Genomic DNA, 15791 nt, shown 5'->3' with positions numbered 1-15791 from the left:
GGGCAGGTGCGGGCAATGATCAGTTGAATAGCATGCATTTAGTATTATTTGGGTTTAAGAGCAGTTGGAGGCCACGGAAGGAGAGTTGTATGGCATTGAAGCTCATCTGGAGGTTAGTTAACACAGTGTCCAAAGAAGATCCAGGAGTATACAGAATGGTGTTGTCTGCATAGAGGTGGATCAGAGAATCACCAGCAGCAAGAGCGACATCATTGATGTATACAGAGAAGAGAGTCGGCCCGAGAATTGAACCCTGTGGCACCCCCATGGAGACTGCCAGAGGTCCGGACAATGGGCCCTCCGACCAGAGAAGTAGTTGGTGAATCAGGCGAGGCAATCATTTGAGAAAGAGTATGCCAATAAGAAGGTGGTGATTGACAGAGTCGAAAGCCTTGGCCAGGTCGATGAATACAGCTGCAAAGTAATGTCTCTTATCGATGGCGGTTATGATATCGTTAAGGACCTTGAGCGTGGCTGAGGTGCATGGTCATTCATCTGTTTGTTAACTTGGCTTTCGAAGACCTTAGAGATTCAGGGTAGGATAGATATGGGTCTGTAGCAGTTTGGGTCTAAAGTGTCTCCACCTTTGAAGAGGGGGATGACCGCGGCAGCTTTCCAATCTTTGGGAATCTCAGACGATACGAAAGAGAGGTTGAACAGGCTAGTAATAGGGGTTGCAACAATTTCGGCAGATCATTTTAGAAAGAGAGGGTCCAGATTGTCTAGCCCAGCTGATTTGTAGGGGTCCAGATTTTGCAGCTCTTTCAGAACACCAGCTATCTGGATATGGGTGAAGGAGAAATGGTGGAGGCTTTGGCGGGTTGCTGTGGAGGGTGCCGGGCAGTTGACTGGGGTAATGGTAGCCAGGTGGAAAGCATGGCCAGCTGTAGAGCAATGCTTATTGAAATTCTCAATTATAGTGGATTTGTCGGTTGTAACAGTGTTTCCTAGCCTCAGAGCAGTGGGCAGCTGGGAGGAGGTGCTCTTATTCTCCATGGACTTTACAGTGTCCCAGAATTGTTTTGAGTTTGTACTGCAGGATGCAAATTTCTGTTTAAAAAAGCTAACCTTAGCTTTCCTAACTGCCTGTGTATGTTGGTTCCTAACTTCCCTGAAAAGTTGCATATCATGGGGGCTAGTCGATGCTAATGCAGAACACCACAGGATGTTTTTGTGCTGGTCAAGGGCAGACCGGTCTGGAGTCAACCAAGGGCAATATCTATTCCTGGTTCTACATTTTTTGAATGGGGCATACCTATTTAAGATGGTGAGGAAGGCACTTTTAAAGAATAACCAGGCATCCTCTACTGTCGGGATGAGGTCAATATCCTTCCAGGATACTCGGGCCAGGTCATTTAGAAAGGCTTGCTCGCAGAAGTGTTTTAGGGAGCGTTTGACAGTGATGAGGGGTGGTCGTTTGCTCGCAGACGCATTACGGATGCAGGCAATGAGGCACTGATCGCTGAGATCTTGGTTGAAAACAGCAGAGGTGTTTTTGGAGGGTGAGTTAGTTAGGATGATATCTATGAGGGTGCCCATGTTTACGGATTTGGGGTTATATCTGGTAGGTTCATTGATAAATTGTGTGAGATTGAGGGCATCAAGCTTGAGGGTGCAGTGAGATACCTGATGTGTTGGACGATACTTTTCTCATCAATCATCTTGAGAAAACGTATACTTGACTGGAAATAAATCGTTAACACAATGGAAAGGTCAAATGCTTTATTATCTAAATGTGCGTTGGCGACGGAGAGATAAAAAATGGTGCGGTTTGAAGTCATGTGGCGGAGAGTAATACGAGTGCTGAAGATGGGGGTGTAAGGAGGTGGGTCTGGGCGGGGATGATGTTGTGGATGTTTGTGTGCGTCTGCTTGTTGTTGTTTGTACATGGATGTTTTGGATTTAAAAAATCGTAATCATAAATAAAATCTTTCACCCCCCCAAAAAAGTGCAACCACATAATGTTAAGGCCTAGTCCTATGTTGTTACATTCTCCAATGTACCATTTCCTATCCTAATTTACATACTGCAGTACACACACCGATTCTCATTGGCCTATACACTCTCAATTAGCAAATCGCTATGCTCAGAGAAGATACCTAACTCCTATTCCTGGAAAATCTTGATTTGCCTTTGTTTATTCACTGATGCACCACATAACAGTGTCCACATTAGGGCTGTTCTCAACTTTAAAAAAAACTTGGTCAACCGAGAGTCGTCTGTGCTTTTGACCAATCGATTGAAATGTTCTAAATGTGGGCCTCCCGAGTGGCGCAGCGCTCTAACAGACCCGGGTCACGATCCCAGGCTGTGGCACAGTTGGCCGTGACCGGGAGACACACAATTTGTCCAGCGTTGTCTGGGTTAGGGGAGGGTTTAGCCGGTCGGGATGTCCTCGTCTTATTGCATTCTAGTGACTCCTTGTGGCGGGCCAGGCACATGCATGCTGAATTTGGTCACCTGTTGGACAGTGTTTCCTCCGACACATTGGTGCAGCTGGCTTCCGGGTTAAGCGAGCTGTGTGTCAAGATGCAGTGCAGCTTGGCAAGGTTGTGTTTCAGAGGACGTATGGCTCTCGACCTTCGCCTCTCCTGAGTCTGTACGGGAGTTGCAGCGATGGGACAAGATTGTAACTACCAATTGGATATTTTATTTTTTACCTTTATTCAACTAGGCGAGTCAGTTAAAAGAACAAATTCTTATTTTCAATGACGGCCTAGGACCAGTGGCCTTGTTCAGGGGCAGAACAACAGATTTTTACCTTGTCAGCTCGGGGATTCAATCTTGCAACCTTTCGGTTACTAGTCCAACGCTCTAACCACTAGGCTACCTGCCGCCCCACACGAAATTGAGGAGATAAAAAGTACAAAATATATATAGACACACCCTATATTTGAATAAAATCAACTATATGTAAGCTACTGAGCTTGTCTGATGCTTTAAGCACTGCGATTGAAAATGAAGATGCACAAATTATTAAAGAGGGAGCCAGAGATCAATATAGCCTAACCCAGAAGAAAACCTGTTCCTGATACAAATCTAAAAGTAACTTCTATTGCCATTGACAATATTTAAAAATAGCCTAAATAAAGACAAAAAACAAATTTAAAAACATTGCAGACTGCAGGTAGAAAATATCCTGATTTTAAAAATAAATATCCTATTAATCATATTTGCTATGCATGGCCTTTCTGTAATGAACTTGAAACATTGTATCAACCATTAACTTGGTCTGGTCTGAAGCTCATGCTAGCAAACCTCGAGTTTCCCACACTGGTGAGCTTAGACAGACTCACAACTTTTGTCATTCTCAGTGGATGTAAAAACAGACTTAATTTACTTGCAGTTTAAGGCGAAGACAAAACTACTTTGAGAAGCTCCACAGTGGTGGTGAGTTAAGACAATTCAAAATGGTATCAAATCCCCAAACGGGAACATTTGTAGGCCTACATTTGCACCCAGGCCAGGTAGCCTAGGCCTACTTCTATGCGAAATAAGGTGCGTACTCCAGATTGACAGGACAACTCGTAAATATAATTAAATAAACCACAACTTTTTTTCCTCACAAGTGTAGCATAGGTTGTGCGCTCTGCAAACAACGTGTCCACTCCTACAATGATGGTTAGACTGTAATAGTACTATATTGAATGCATTAACAGAAATGACCATAAGCAAACTAACATTGTAATTAGTAATACTGGTGATATTGGTTTGCCATCCACGCAGCCTCTGCAATGGATTAGTCCACTCAGACAGGCGTGTATCAGACAGGCGTGTATCAGACAGGCGTTTATCAGACAGGCGTGTATCAGACAGGCGTGTATCAGACAGGTGTCTCGTGTCATATATTCTTAAGCCACTGCTCGACTAAAAAAAATCTCTGTCGACCAACAGCCTATCGGCCAAACAATCGTCCAGTGGACTAAATGGGGTCAGCCCTAGTCCATATACTGTAGTACTTGGGTAGGACAACATGGACCTAATAGGTTTCCTGATGAATGTCCTGGATGCAGAGTCCAACCTGGGCGTGTGCTACATTTAAAGGTTTATTATCTACAGATGAATCAGAAAACAAAAGTGAAATACAAGTCAATCCTCCAAGTTGATCTGTAAGTATGCCCTTTCAGAATGAATGGTGTACACTAGAGAACGCCAGCTTTATATGAAATGTCTGTTGAAAGCTCCTTCTGTGCTGGGAAAGTCAAGTGAAGTATGCCGTCTCTTTGTTTCTCTTTCAGCGGGAGCTCTTATATTTGGCTGTACTGTGGCACTGTGCTTTCTGATAAGGGACCTCATGTTTTACGTGATTGGTGAGTGAGTTCTACTGACCGTAGCTGTTTGAAGTAGGGGATTGGCACATGTCAGCCAGGCCTGGAGTCTAAACTAACTTGTAGTTTAGAATTATCAGGAAGAACTTTGAACTTGTTGAAATACTAGTACATATTTGAACTTGTGATACTGTTTGTGTCCCAAGACTTTCAGGCTTTACCCATACAATTACTGCTTATCTGCAGCTCATTAAATCAAATAGACCTGGAGGGCATTCTTTGAAGTAATATTGCATTGCAAATGGTCTCTCTACTAATGTGTGCTGTGCATTTAATCACATTTAGCTCTCTGACACAATGTCTCCCCCTGTCAGGTGGAATTACTGTTTCCATCATAGCGTTTGTCTTTACCATCAAGTTCCTATGTGAGCTCGCTGCGCGGGTGGTTAGCTTCCTGCAGAATGATGACCCTGGGAGGAGGGGCGACCGCAGCATTTACGACTATGTACGGGGGAACTACCTGGACCCGCGCTCCTGCAATGTGTCATGGGATTGGAAGGACCCACAGGAAGTGGGCCAAACTATGAGCTTCCGTGTTCAGGTAAGATCCTTACCTACCGAATGGCTTGAAATCTGAAGTCTGCTTCAGTAATTTCTGGACTTTAAGAGTTTAGTTTATATTTGAAACTGTATGATTAAAGAACAACAACCTACATCAAGTATTAAAGAGTGTGGAGGAAGGATTTTTTTGTTTCTGCAGATTGAAATCAGTGATTCTGTTATTTGGCTTGTTTGTTGGGTTTCTATTGGGATCATAAAGCACACAATGAATAGACTGTTGGCAGGATGGTGTTCTGGCACAAGTTGTAGTGCAAGACTTCCTGCCATGGTTTCTCATGGTTTTCTCTGACTCTCTACCCCAGCTCTTCTATAAGAACGGCCAGCCCTTCCCTGCCCACCGGCCCGTGGGGTTAAGGGTCAACATCACCCACATAGAGCTGGCCCTAGACATCCCCGTCACCCAGGAGGTTCTGCAGGAGCCAGAGTCCAACGTGGTCAAAGTGACCTTCACTGTCCGAAAGGCCGGGCGCTATGAGGTGGCCGTCAAACTGGGAGGACTCAACGTGGCCTATAGCCCCTACTACAAGATATTCCAGCCAGGTAAGGTTGGGCTGTGTAAGTAACCCATTTCAGGACAGGACTGTGCTATATTTGTAAGATTTAATGCAAAGCATGGATGACATGATGACGTTTAAGTAATTGATATTGATAATCATGTGCTTTTGCTCATAAAGAACATCACTTTGAAGTTGCCTAGTAGGAATGAATGAATGGCCACCCAGACCAGAAATGTTGATACCCCTTATTATAATGCCAATGTTACTTCCAATGTTCTTTCCATTGCTTGTCCTCATAGCACGATAATAAGGCTGTTAATAGTATTCTTCATCACAATCTGGTTTGTAGTTTGGCTTTGTTTACTAAATATAGCATGATGTGATGCTGATCATGACATCAAGTTTATTTAAGACAAAATCAATATTTTTCGGAACATTGTATTTTCATCTGGTTGTTTATTACAATGTTTGGAATGATTTCATTTGTCATCATGCTCTACAGCTTTGACCAATCAGGCTTGATACGTGTTGAAATGCTCCCTTAACATGGAAGCAACTTGAACCTTTGTGTAAATGAAAGAGAGTTGTTTTTCTTTGTTGTCTCAGGGCCATTGCATGTATTGTACTGGTAAACACTACATACTTTAATTTGAAACGTTCCTTCAATGCTCATCTGTTTCCCTTATTTTCTGTGTTCATTTCAGGGACAGTGGTTCCATCTAAAACGAAGATAGCCTACCACTTCTCCACGCTGGTCTTAGTATATGGCCAGCAGCATACCCTGCAGATTGAGCCCCGGGACGAGTATGGCAACCCCACCAGTAACTCCACCTCACTCATAGACGAGGTCAACTACGGTGTCCACGTCCACTCGGTAAGACACTTGAGGCCCAATATAACAATCCTCATATAACAGCCTGAAGTCAATTGTTTCCGGAATTTAGACTGTGAAAGTGGAAAATGGGAATCCATTTTGTATCTGCCTCCTATCAGTTGGGCACAGTGGATGACGACAGCCTGGAGGAGTACTACAGTAAGACAGTGACGTCCAACAAGCAGCTGTGCCAGGTACTGCTGAAGATCACCCTGAGGAAGAAGGGCTGTTTCCGGGCACGCATCTCCTATAACGACCTGCCCATCAGCAACGGGGAGTTTGACATCATCGTTCTCAGTGGTTAGTAAGGGTCCTATTTTAGGGTACGATTACACAGGCCGAGGCGAAGGAAGTATTTCAGCAAGTCAGCCTATCATACTCAACATTAGATCATGTACAGTGTATATGAAGACTTTTGTTCTTTGTGTAGTAAAATCTCTTACATCGCTCCTGTGTTTCAACTGCTACTCTTCCACCTCCCCCACAGAGAATGAGAAGAACTGTGTGGAGAAGAACGTGTCAACTCCAGGGATCAGCATCTACTTTGAGGCGTACCTCTACGGCACAGGGAACTACAGTAACTACAGTAACTCCTCGTGGCAGCTCCCAGCCTCGGCTCTGATGGCCCCTCAGAGTCGACCCTCCATGGGGGACGAGGAGGACGAGCATGACTCCCCTGTAGAAGACCAGCCAGAGAAGGTCAAGAAACCTAAAAAGGTCTACTGCTACATATCCCCAAAGGTGGGTGAAGAGGGGATAGAAAGGGAAAGCTATTTTTATAGAAATAGTACATGCTCTTCAGTTGGGTGTGTTGCAGACTTGTCATTGACTGGAAAATGTACTTTTCTGCTACACAGCAACTGTCCGTGAAGGAGTTTTACCTGAAAATTATTCCATGGCGCCTTTTTACCTTTCGAGTGTGTCCAGGGACAAAGGTAGGACAAGCAGAACTGCTCTGAAAAACTGTACGATGTCCACATAATGCTTTCTGACCTTTTATCAGTAGATTTAATGAGCTGGTGTGTTCACCCTCCTCTTCTGTCCCTCCCAGTTCACATACTACGGCCCTGACCCCGTTCACAAGTACCTGACTCTAGTGGTGGATGATGGGATCCAGCCGCCAGTGGAGCTGAGCTGTAAAGACAGAAACATCATGGCTGCCACCTTCATCCGTTTCCTGCACAAGAATATCGGTTGGTTTCCTTTAGGACTATCCCCGACCCCCAAAAACTCTTGGTCGACCGAGAGTCGTCTGTTCTTTCGACCAATTGATTGGTCAACATTTTAAAACTTGCATTTTTCATATATAGACAGATGCTATGTATTTTAATCAAATAAACTATATTCAATGAGCTTGTCCGATGCTTTAAGCTCACTGTTTGATTAAATAATTAAGACACCCTAATGACTAGAGGGAGTACCGCACTTGATTTGATTGTGTTTAAGAAAATGACACTGTGTGACTAGTACCCGTTCTCTCTCTCCTCCCCACCACAGAATATCAACAGTGTTAATGCCGCTGTCCATGTTGTTAAAGCTGCAACATAATTAGAGCCATTTACATTCTCTATTCCCTCAACCCTTGCTCTCTTTACATGACACATGTATGCATCGCATGAACGTGACCAATAGGGCCTGACTTATAGTACAGTACATTCGGAAAATATTTAGACCCCTTGACTCTTTCCACATTTTGTTACATTACAGCCTTATTCTAAAATGTATTAAATCAATCTACACACAATACCCCATAATGACAAATCAAAAACAGGTTTTTAGAAATAAAAAATACTTTAAAAAATATAAATATTACATTTACATAAGTATTCAGACCCTTTGTTGAAGCACCTTCGGCAGCGATTACAGCCTTGTGTCTTCTTGGTAATGACGCTACAAGCTTGGTACACCTGTATTTGGGGAGTTTCTCCCATTCTTCTCAGCAGATCCTCTCAAGCTCTGTCAGGTTGGATGGGGAGCGTTGCTGCACAGCTATTTTCAGGTCTCCAGAGATGTTTGATCGGTTTCAAATCCGAGCTTTGGCTGGGTTACTCAAGGACATTCAGAGACTTGTCCCGAAACCACTTCTGCATTGTCTTGGCTGTGTGCTTAGGATCGTTGTCCTATTGGAAGGTGAGCCTTCACCCCAGTCTGAGGTCCTGAGCTCTCTGGAGCAGGTTTTCATCAAAGATCTCTTTGTACTTTGCTCAGTTCATCTTTCCCTCGATCCTGACTAGTCTCCCAGTCCTTGCCACTGACAAACATCTCCACAGCATGATGCTGCCACCACCATGCTTCACCGCAGGGATGGTGCCAGGTTTCCTCCAGATGTGACGCTTGGCATTCAGGCCAAGGAGTTTAATCTTGTTTGTCATGGTCTGAGAGTCCTTTAGGTGCCTTTTGGCAAACTAAGCGGAATGTCAGGTGTATTTACAAAAAAATTATAAATAAAACTATAAATAATACCAGAGAGGCTGTTCTAATGGGAAAAAAAGTCCATTACCTTTATTACAGCATAGCAAAGATTAAAAACAGACGAATTTGTGAAATTGTTTATCCAACATGTTGTGGTTGCATGAGGCTTGGTGCTCACAGAATCAGCAGGCTATTAAACAAACACTCAAACTGGCAACAGAAGCAGGATCTGTCTTATTTCTGTACATACATATGGATGATTTAAATAGCCAGGCACATTTAACAGTTAGGCTATTGATTATAGACCTAATTTAGTTGGTTTCCCCTCTCCTCACTTTTCTTAGGCAATTAAGGAAAGGGCTGTTTTCTCGTCTCGTAACTCCGCTGCTGCCTCAACCGCATTGTTCTCAACACCAATATGCTGGTTATCTTTGCTGGTCTAGGAAAAGGTGCCAATTCAACAGCGCACTGATGTTTCAGAACTGCGACCGCTATCCAACATGGCAGAAAGTGCATTTGTTATAAATAATATCATTGTTATTAGTGTTGCACCATTGTTCTTACATAATATAACCATATACAATTTCAAAAGCACATGTTTTATAGTGATGGACTATGCCATCATTACAGCCTCCATAATGGATTAGTCCGCTCAGACAGGTGTCTACACCATTAACGTTTGTATTTATTTTTTGCTACTGCTCAACTAAATAAATCTTGGTCAACCAACAGCCTATCAACCAAACAATCGACCATTCGACTAAATGGGGTCAGCCCTAGTTTCCTTCCTCTTCCAATTCAGTGTCCATGGGGAGTACATGGTTAAGATCTGTATGTTTTTTATGCCGTTGTCAGGAGGCTCGGAGACGTTCCAGGACAAGGTGAGCTTCTTCCAGAGGGAGCTCAGACACATCCACTCCAAGAGACCTCGCACCAAGACCTGCCTGAAGATCACACGCCACTGCATCCTGGACTCGGTGAGTGAATCCACCGCGCAACTACTCTCCGAGCTGCAGTGAGATTAAGAACTGCTACAGCAGACTCGTATGAAGACAATGATTGGAAATTGAAAATTACAGTGTTTTAAAATCTCTCTCTCCCCAGTCTCTGAAATCCACCCGGAACTTTTCCGTGTCGGACTGGAGTAAGAACTTTGAGGTGGTGTTCCAGGATGAGGAAGGTAAGATCAGCAGATGACAGGCCAGTCAGCTGGTGTTGTTTGTGGTAAGGGCTGTTGAATCACTAAGTATGTGTGTTGTGTTGGCCCCTAGCTCTGGACTGGGGAGGGCCTCGAAGGGAGTGGTTTGAGCTCGTCTGTAAGACCCTGTTTGACACCACCAATCAGCTGTTCACTCGCTTCAGTGACGACAACCAGGGACTGGTAAGACCTCACCAGCACAACTAACACTATACGGCTAGGGTCAATATTCACTGACTTTGCCAATATGATAGTGAGGTAATGTGTCTGCCTGTCTTCCCAGGTCCACCCCAACGCAGAGCGGCCGGCCCACCTGCGTCTGAAGATGTATGAGTTTGCCGGCCGCGTGGTGGGGAAGTGCCTGTACGAGTCAGCCCTGGGCGGGGCCTACAAGCAGATGGTCCGTGCTCGCTTCACCCGCTCCTTCCTAGCCCAGATCATCGGACTCAGGATGAACTACAAGGTACGCCCTCCACCCCAGTCCCACAGCCGCTCAGAGGAACTGGAGTTAGACCTCACTCCCAATGTTTACCTCTATGCTTCGGCTAGTATTAGGGCTGGGTGATATGACGATATATATCGTGTGACGATAGAAAAGCGTCTATCGTTTCATATTGTGCTCTATTGTTTATTTTGTTGTCGCAAATCACACTCTTTACGGCAATATTTTTCACCAATTGGACGAAGCTTTGTGTTCTTCCACATGTGCCGTGAGAAAATAAATTTGCAACACAAACAAACATGGAGGAGAGTGAACGTGACACAGAGCACGGAGACACGGGGCTCGTACCTAAAAGAGGGGCTACTTCGGTCACATGGACGTGGTTTGGGTATGAAAAGTCTGACACGGACCAGAAAACCGTCCTCTGCAAAATATGCCGCAGGCTCAAATACCACTAACCTCTTTTACCACCTACGCAAGAATCATGTGAAACAGTACAGAGAGAGTCTACGGATGAGACCCAAAAAAGTACAGTCGAGTGCTCCAAACAAACCCCCGACTCGTTGCAAGAGGCTTTTGCCCACGACACACTATATGGCGATGAATCACGAAGATGGAAGGAGGTAACAGCTGCCATTACAACTTACATCTGCAAAGACATGGCCCCAATTTACATGGTCGAGAAACGGGGGTTTCGTGTGTTGGTGCTGACACTCGACCCAAGGTACCAAACTGGTATGTGACACGTATTAATGACAAAATAACATGCAAAACAGGCAAGCCCCCCAAAATATATATATTTTAGGCCTATATTTATTTTGTTTGCAACTATAGTTTAAGTGTTTTCTATTGACCTTTTTTAGATTTTATACATTCATATTTTATATTTTGTTTCATGCTTAATTGAAAATTTGCACAGGTTCTAAATAAAATAAATAATCAAATATGAGTAAGTACCTTTTTATTTGTTGAGTATAATTCAAAATGTAATAAGAAATAGGCCTTTACATGTGGTCATTTTATATAAACTATTTATAAATTGAATTTACAGAAAATTATCTATATCGGGATATGAGATTTTGGCCATATCGCCCAGCCCTAATTGTAATCAAATTGTAAGTGTTGCATTGTTCACAAGGCCATGAAAGGAGATCTGTTTATTTCATAGCGTACCAGTTGTATGTTGTGGTGTTTCTAGAACATATTAAGATCTGAACCTGCCGCTCTAAGTGGATAAGTCATCCTTATTGTTTCGCCGAGGTAAAGACGTCATTCTATTTCAATTCCATTTTCCTGTGTTTGTATTTCATTTTCCACGGCAGTACTTTGAGACGGATGATCAGGAGTTCTACAAAATGAAAGTCTGTGTCATCCTAAACAATGATGTCAGTGACATGGACCTGGTGTTTGCCGAGGAGAAGTACAGCAAGTCGGGACAGCTGGAGAAGGTGACGAGGAAATCATTCTATTTGACATGACTTCCCTTATCCACCAAGTCATCTCACAGGGAAAAAAGAAAGCAATAACTAAACAGAAGAAACCCATATGATTTCCTTGGTAGACTGCTTAGGACTCCTAAATAGAAGTGGAGTGTGTAAAAGTAGAGGTAGTGTGTCAGGTTCGGTATGTGTTGTCAGTCACGTCCTGTGCTCTGTTACTCTGTCACTGCAGGTGGTGGAGTTGATATCTGGAGGAGCTCAGATTGCTGTGAACAATGAGAACAAGATGCATTATCTGAACCTGCTGGCCCAGTACAGGCTCGCCAGTCAGGTGCGAGACGAGGTGGAGCACTTTCTCAAAGGTAAGGATACAAACGTAGATATTCTATGGCCTCTTCACATTCACCTGTGTGTCTAATCTGGAGTCTCTGTAAGGGGATAGGCAACAAACTGTTTTGTGAATTGCAGGTTTGAATGAACTTGTTCCAGAGAACCTTTTGGCCATATTTGATGAGAATGAGCTGGAGGTATGCTGCATAAAATCACATTCACTGTCATACATTCCAAGCGTACATCCCTTGTCATACATTCTAAATGTCACTCTTATGGCCCTGTGATGTCTAAATGTCTGTTTGTTCCTAGCTGTTGTTGTGTGGTACGGGAGATATCGATGTCCAGGACTTCAAGGCCCATGCTGTGGTCGTAGGAGGGTCTTGGCACTTCAGAGAGAAGGTGGGTGACGTCACCAGGTCTGACCCATAGTACACGGTGAAAGATACTGCTTTGCTACAGCATTGATGGAGATGTGTTAAATGTGCTCGTGTTGAGCACCATGCTGACTGTGTTCTGGTGTTGTCCTAGGTGATGAAGTGGTTCTGGGCCGTGGTGTCCAGCTTCACCCAGGAGGAGTTGGCTCGCCTGCTGCAGTTCACCACCGGCTCCTCCCAGCTGCCCCCCGGGGGCTTCAGCACCCTCTGCCCCTCCTTCCAGATCATCGCTGCGCCCACACACAGCACCCTGCCCACCGCACACACCTGGTGAGTGGACGGGCAGACACACACACACAGACGGACATTTACAGTATATGTACACTTACACTCACATTCGTACTTGGCTCACATACATGTATGTACTATGTAGTTGGTTTCAGTTCTTTACTTGAATAATGCACAGACACACTATACATCTTTATATAATAAACACATACACAACTGTAAATTGACTCTGGATTATTTTCTCTCTAGTTTTAACCAGCTGTGCCTCCCTACCTATGACTCCTATGAGGAGCTGCACAAGATGCTGAAGCTCGCCATCAGTGAGGGCAGTGAGGGCTTCGGCATGCTCTGATTGGCCTTATCCCTGGAGCTCACCCCCAGACTCTGGTATACCCCTGTTATCCTCTCCATCAGCTTTGGACAATGGACAACTCTCCTCGACTCACACAGACTACCCATGATCCTCTTTCAGTGGTAGAGGGCATTACAGGAAACCCACAGGATGTCCCAGAAAGCTCTGGGAAGTCCTCATATGTCTGCTGGCACTATGTATATGCTGTACAACACTTGCTTTTCTAATGAAGAAAGATGAACTGGTGTAAAAAAAGGCTTGATAGTTTTCTTCTAGATGCAAGAGTTACTTAGTTTTACATGTTTGAGACAGAACGTAGCACTAGTTTAAGAGCCTCGTGAGCTTGATGTCATTTTGCTTTTTGTAATTTTGTTTTGGAGAAAAAAAACGAGGAACATTTAAATGCAAATGCAGCCTATACAAAGTTTGGAGTAGCTGCGCACCCATAGCACTTTGGCCTTAACTGATCAGGGAAGGATATACAGTATATATACATGACTCTTTTACTTCAATATGTGTACATACATGTAAATAGGTTTTCATGTTATGGCAACAGTTCAGATCTTTTTGTTTCATTTTCAAAGAGAAGGGACAAGTGGTACTTGATATTTATATATTTGAGGTCACACTTTTTTTGTTGGTGGGAGTTTCATATGTCACAGTTGAAGCCCAGCTGATTCATTTATGTTTTGTTATTAAAGTGATACTTCAGGGTTGTGGCAATGGGTTGTGGCATCCCTAGAGTCAGGTGAACTTGTGGATAACATTTTTATGTCTCTGTGTCCAGTATGAAGGAAGTTAGAGGTAGTGTCACAATCTATTGCCAACTAGCGTTAGCGCAATGACTGGAAGTCTATAGGTGTGGCTCGTAAAACTACCTTCAAGTAAATAAAGGGTTAGGGCCTCATTGCCAAAATCCCAAAATATCCCTTTAACATTTCACATCACCAATTGACTTCACTGTACAAAGACATGGGGTTTCAAAGGAACAAACAAAGTACTTGCCCATGTCACTGTCTGTTTTATGGACTGACTTAGGGATTTGTGTTGTTTTCACCCATACTGTTGATGGCTTTTTGTTGACGATGTTATTCGTCTTGATCCGTAAAAGTTTTTTTGTTTTTTTAAACCTGCCTTATTCAAACCCTTTGCCTCTGACTTTATCTGGAGATGTGTATAGTTAAACGAAGCCTAGACCTGTAAAAGTATAACAACAGAGATATTACTATAACATGACTTTCTGTTGACTGCCGGGGAGATTTGAGATGTGAATATCAATTGGATTTTAACCTTGAGTTCCAGCCTCTTCAACTGTTATCTTGATATCGGTCATGTCTTTTGCTCTTGACTGGGTTTACCTCTGGATCTCCAATTCCATCTATGCATCCACTCGCTGTATGTGTGTCTGTGTCCATCCGAGTGCTTGTGTGATTTTAGCTGCCTCCCTTCTGACTGTACTACCCATAGGCTGCTGTATTTGACCTGAGCAAGGATACTGAGACAGGATACACAAGGTGAATATTTATTGCCTGTGTTTTCATTGTATTATTGACTTATTTCTACATATTTACACCGTTTTCCAATGCCCATGTACGTATAATACTGTTGTTAAGTCAAACCATGAGCCTACGGGATGGTGTGAAATATTGGTTTATGTTCTGAACTGCATGTATTCTTCTTCTATGGTCATTTCATCTCTGCAGCGAACATTTGTACACTTGACAATATGCAGTGTATTACAGTGGGCAGCTAACCACACATACAGGCTATTTAGGAAAGCATAATGTAGAATGCGGCATATAGCACAAAAGCCTAAAGCAGACAGACACACACACATTTTAAGCAATACTATTGTATTCTTTGAAGTGTTAAAAGATCATTTGAATCATTAGCCTCACAACGCACCACAAAATGCAAACCCACGGCAGGTTAAGTTGTTGTTGTTCAACCCTCCTCACATTTATCAATGTGATTTACCACTTAAACGTCACATCATTCTTGTTGAACAGGATACACACTTCTAACAGAATAATTCAACATGATTGGGGTCTTCTTTAGGGGGCTGTTTGTGTTATTGGTGCTATCCTTATGGAGGCACAAGTCAAACTGTGTTGACAGAAGTAGAAATGCATTGTACTATAGGAATCAAGATCTGAACTATTCTTATACAAACCATGTGCATTTACAAAAGTGTAAATAGTTTAATACAGTTCAGATAAGGACATAATATGAAGATGTGTAAAGAAACGGAAGTTGTGATTTAAAGTTAGTTTATATAGTCTTTCACATTCATAAGCAGGTCCAGCTTTCAGTGTTCAAGGTTCCAGTTCGATTGATTTGGGAAGCTCAGTGGTTATTGGGGTTTGGTATTGGATTTTTATCTATGTAAATATTGTTAATTAGTTGCTTATGGCTTGGAGGGGAGATTGTTTTGTGTAAAATAAAATGGCCAAACTGTTGGTCATCACTGATGAATGTCAGAGTTCCTGCTCTGCAGTCCCTTTTGTTTAATGTGATTCACAAATGATTATTACATTGTGTGTCAATGTTTTAAGGAGGCTGAGATTTGCTGGTCACTGTTCCAGGCATCTCGAGCTAGCCACCAGCAGTCTCATACTGTGGGTATCCTCTCATGGGCGCAGGCCTCCTGGAAGACCACATTAAACCTGCGTGGACAACATATGCAGAGACAC

General features: G+C 43.3%; 1 protein-coding gene across 2 annotated transcripts in view; it reads left to right on the top strand.

The window, feature by feature from the left end:
• Positions 1 to 15573, top strand: part of LOC110505533 (apoptosis-resistant E3 ubiquitin protein ligase 1) — a 34508-nt gene extending 18935 nt beyond the window's left edge. Inside the window, exons 1-19 of one of the 2 annotated variants that reach the window (XM_021584813.3) lie at positions 3834 to 4109; positions 4239 to 4310; positions 4643 to 4869; positions 5192 to 5429; positions 6091 to 6260; positions 6380 to 6560; positions 6748 to 7001; positions 7118 to 7195; positions 7312 to 7453; positions 9528 to 9649; positions 9777 to 9852; positions 9944 to 10053; positions 10154 to 10333; positions 11635 to 11760; positions 11984 to 12113; positions 12220 to 12278; positions 12394 to 12483; positions 12613 to 12788; positions 12996 to 15573. In XM_021584813.3, coding sequence (XP_021440488.2) covers positions 4295 to 4310; positions 4643 to 4869; positions 5192 to 5429; positions 6091 to 6260; positions 6380 to 6560; positions 6748 to 7001; positions 7118 to 7195; positions 7312 to 7453; positions 9528 to 9649; positions 9777 to 9852; positions 9944 to 10053; positions 10154 to 10333; positions 11635 to 11760; positions 11984 to 12113; positions 12220 to 12278; positions 12394 to 12483; positions 12613 to 12788; positions 12996 to 13098 — 2478 coding nt within the window. In that variant the 5' untranslated portion in view covers positions 3834 to 4109; positions 4239 to 4294 and the 3' untranslated portion in view covers positions 13099 to 15573. Of the gene's footprint in view, positions 1 to 3833; positions 4110 to 4238; positions 4311 to 4642; positions 4870 to 5191; positions 5430 to 6090; positions 6261 to 6379; positions 6561 to 6747; positions 7002 to 7117; positions 7196 to 7311; positions 7454 to 9527; positions 9650 to 9776; positions 9853 to 9943; positions 10054 to 10153; positions 10334 to 11634; positions 11761 to 11983; positions 12114 to 12219; positions 12279 to 12393; positions 12484 to 12612; positions 12789 to 12995 lie in introns of those variants that run through there. The other variant, XM_021584812.3, reaches the window with a different exon arrangement.
• The last annotated feature ends 218 nt before the right edge of the window (positions 15574 to 15791 follow it).

The sequence above is a fragment of the Oncorhynchus mykiss genome, chromosome 25, assembly GCF_057628025.1.
Source record: "Oncorhynchus mykiss isolate SJ-2025 chromosome 25, ASM5762802v1, whole genome shotgun sequence".
NCBI classification, from domain to species: Eukaryota; Metazoa; Chordata; class Actinopteri; order Salmoniformes; family Salmonidae; genus Oncorhynchus; species Oncorhynchus mykiss.
Note: the sequence above shows the minus strand (reverse complement) of the source record. Positions and strands in the feature narration are given on the sequence as shown.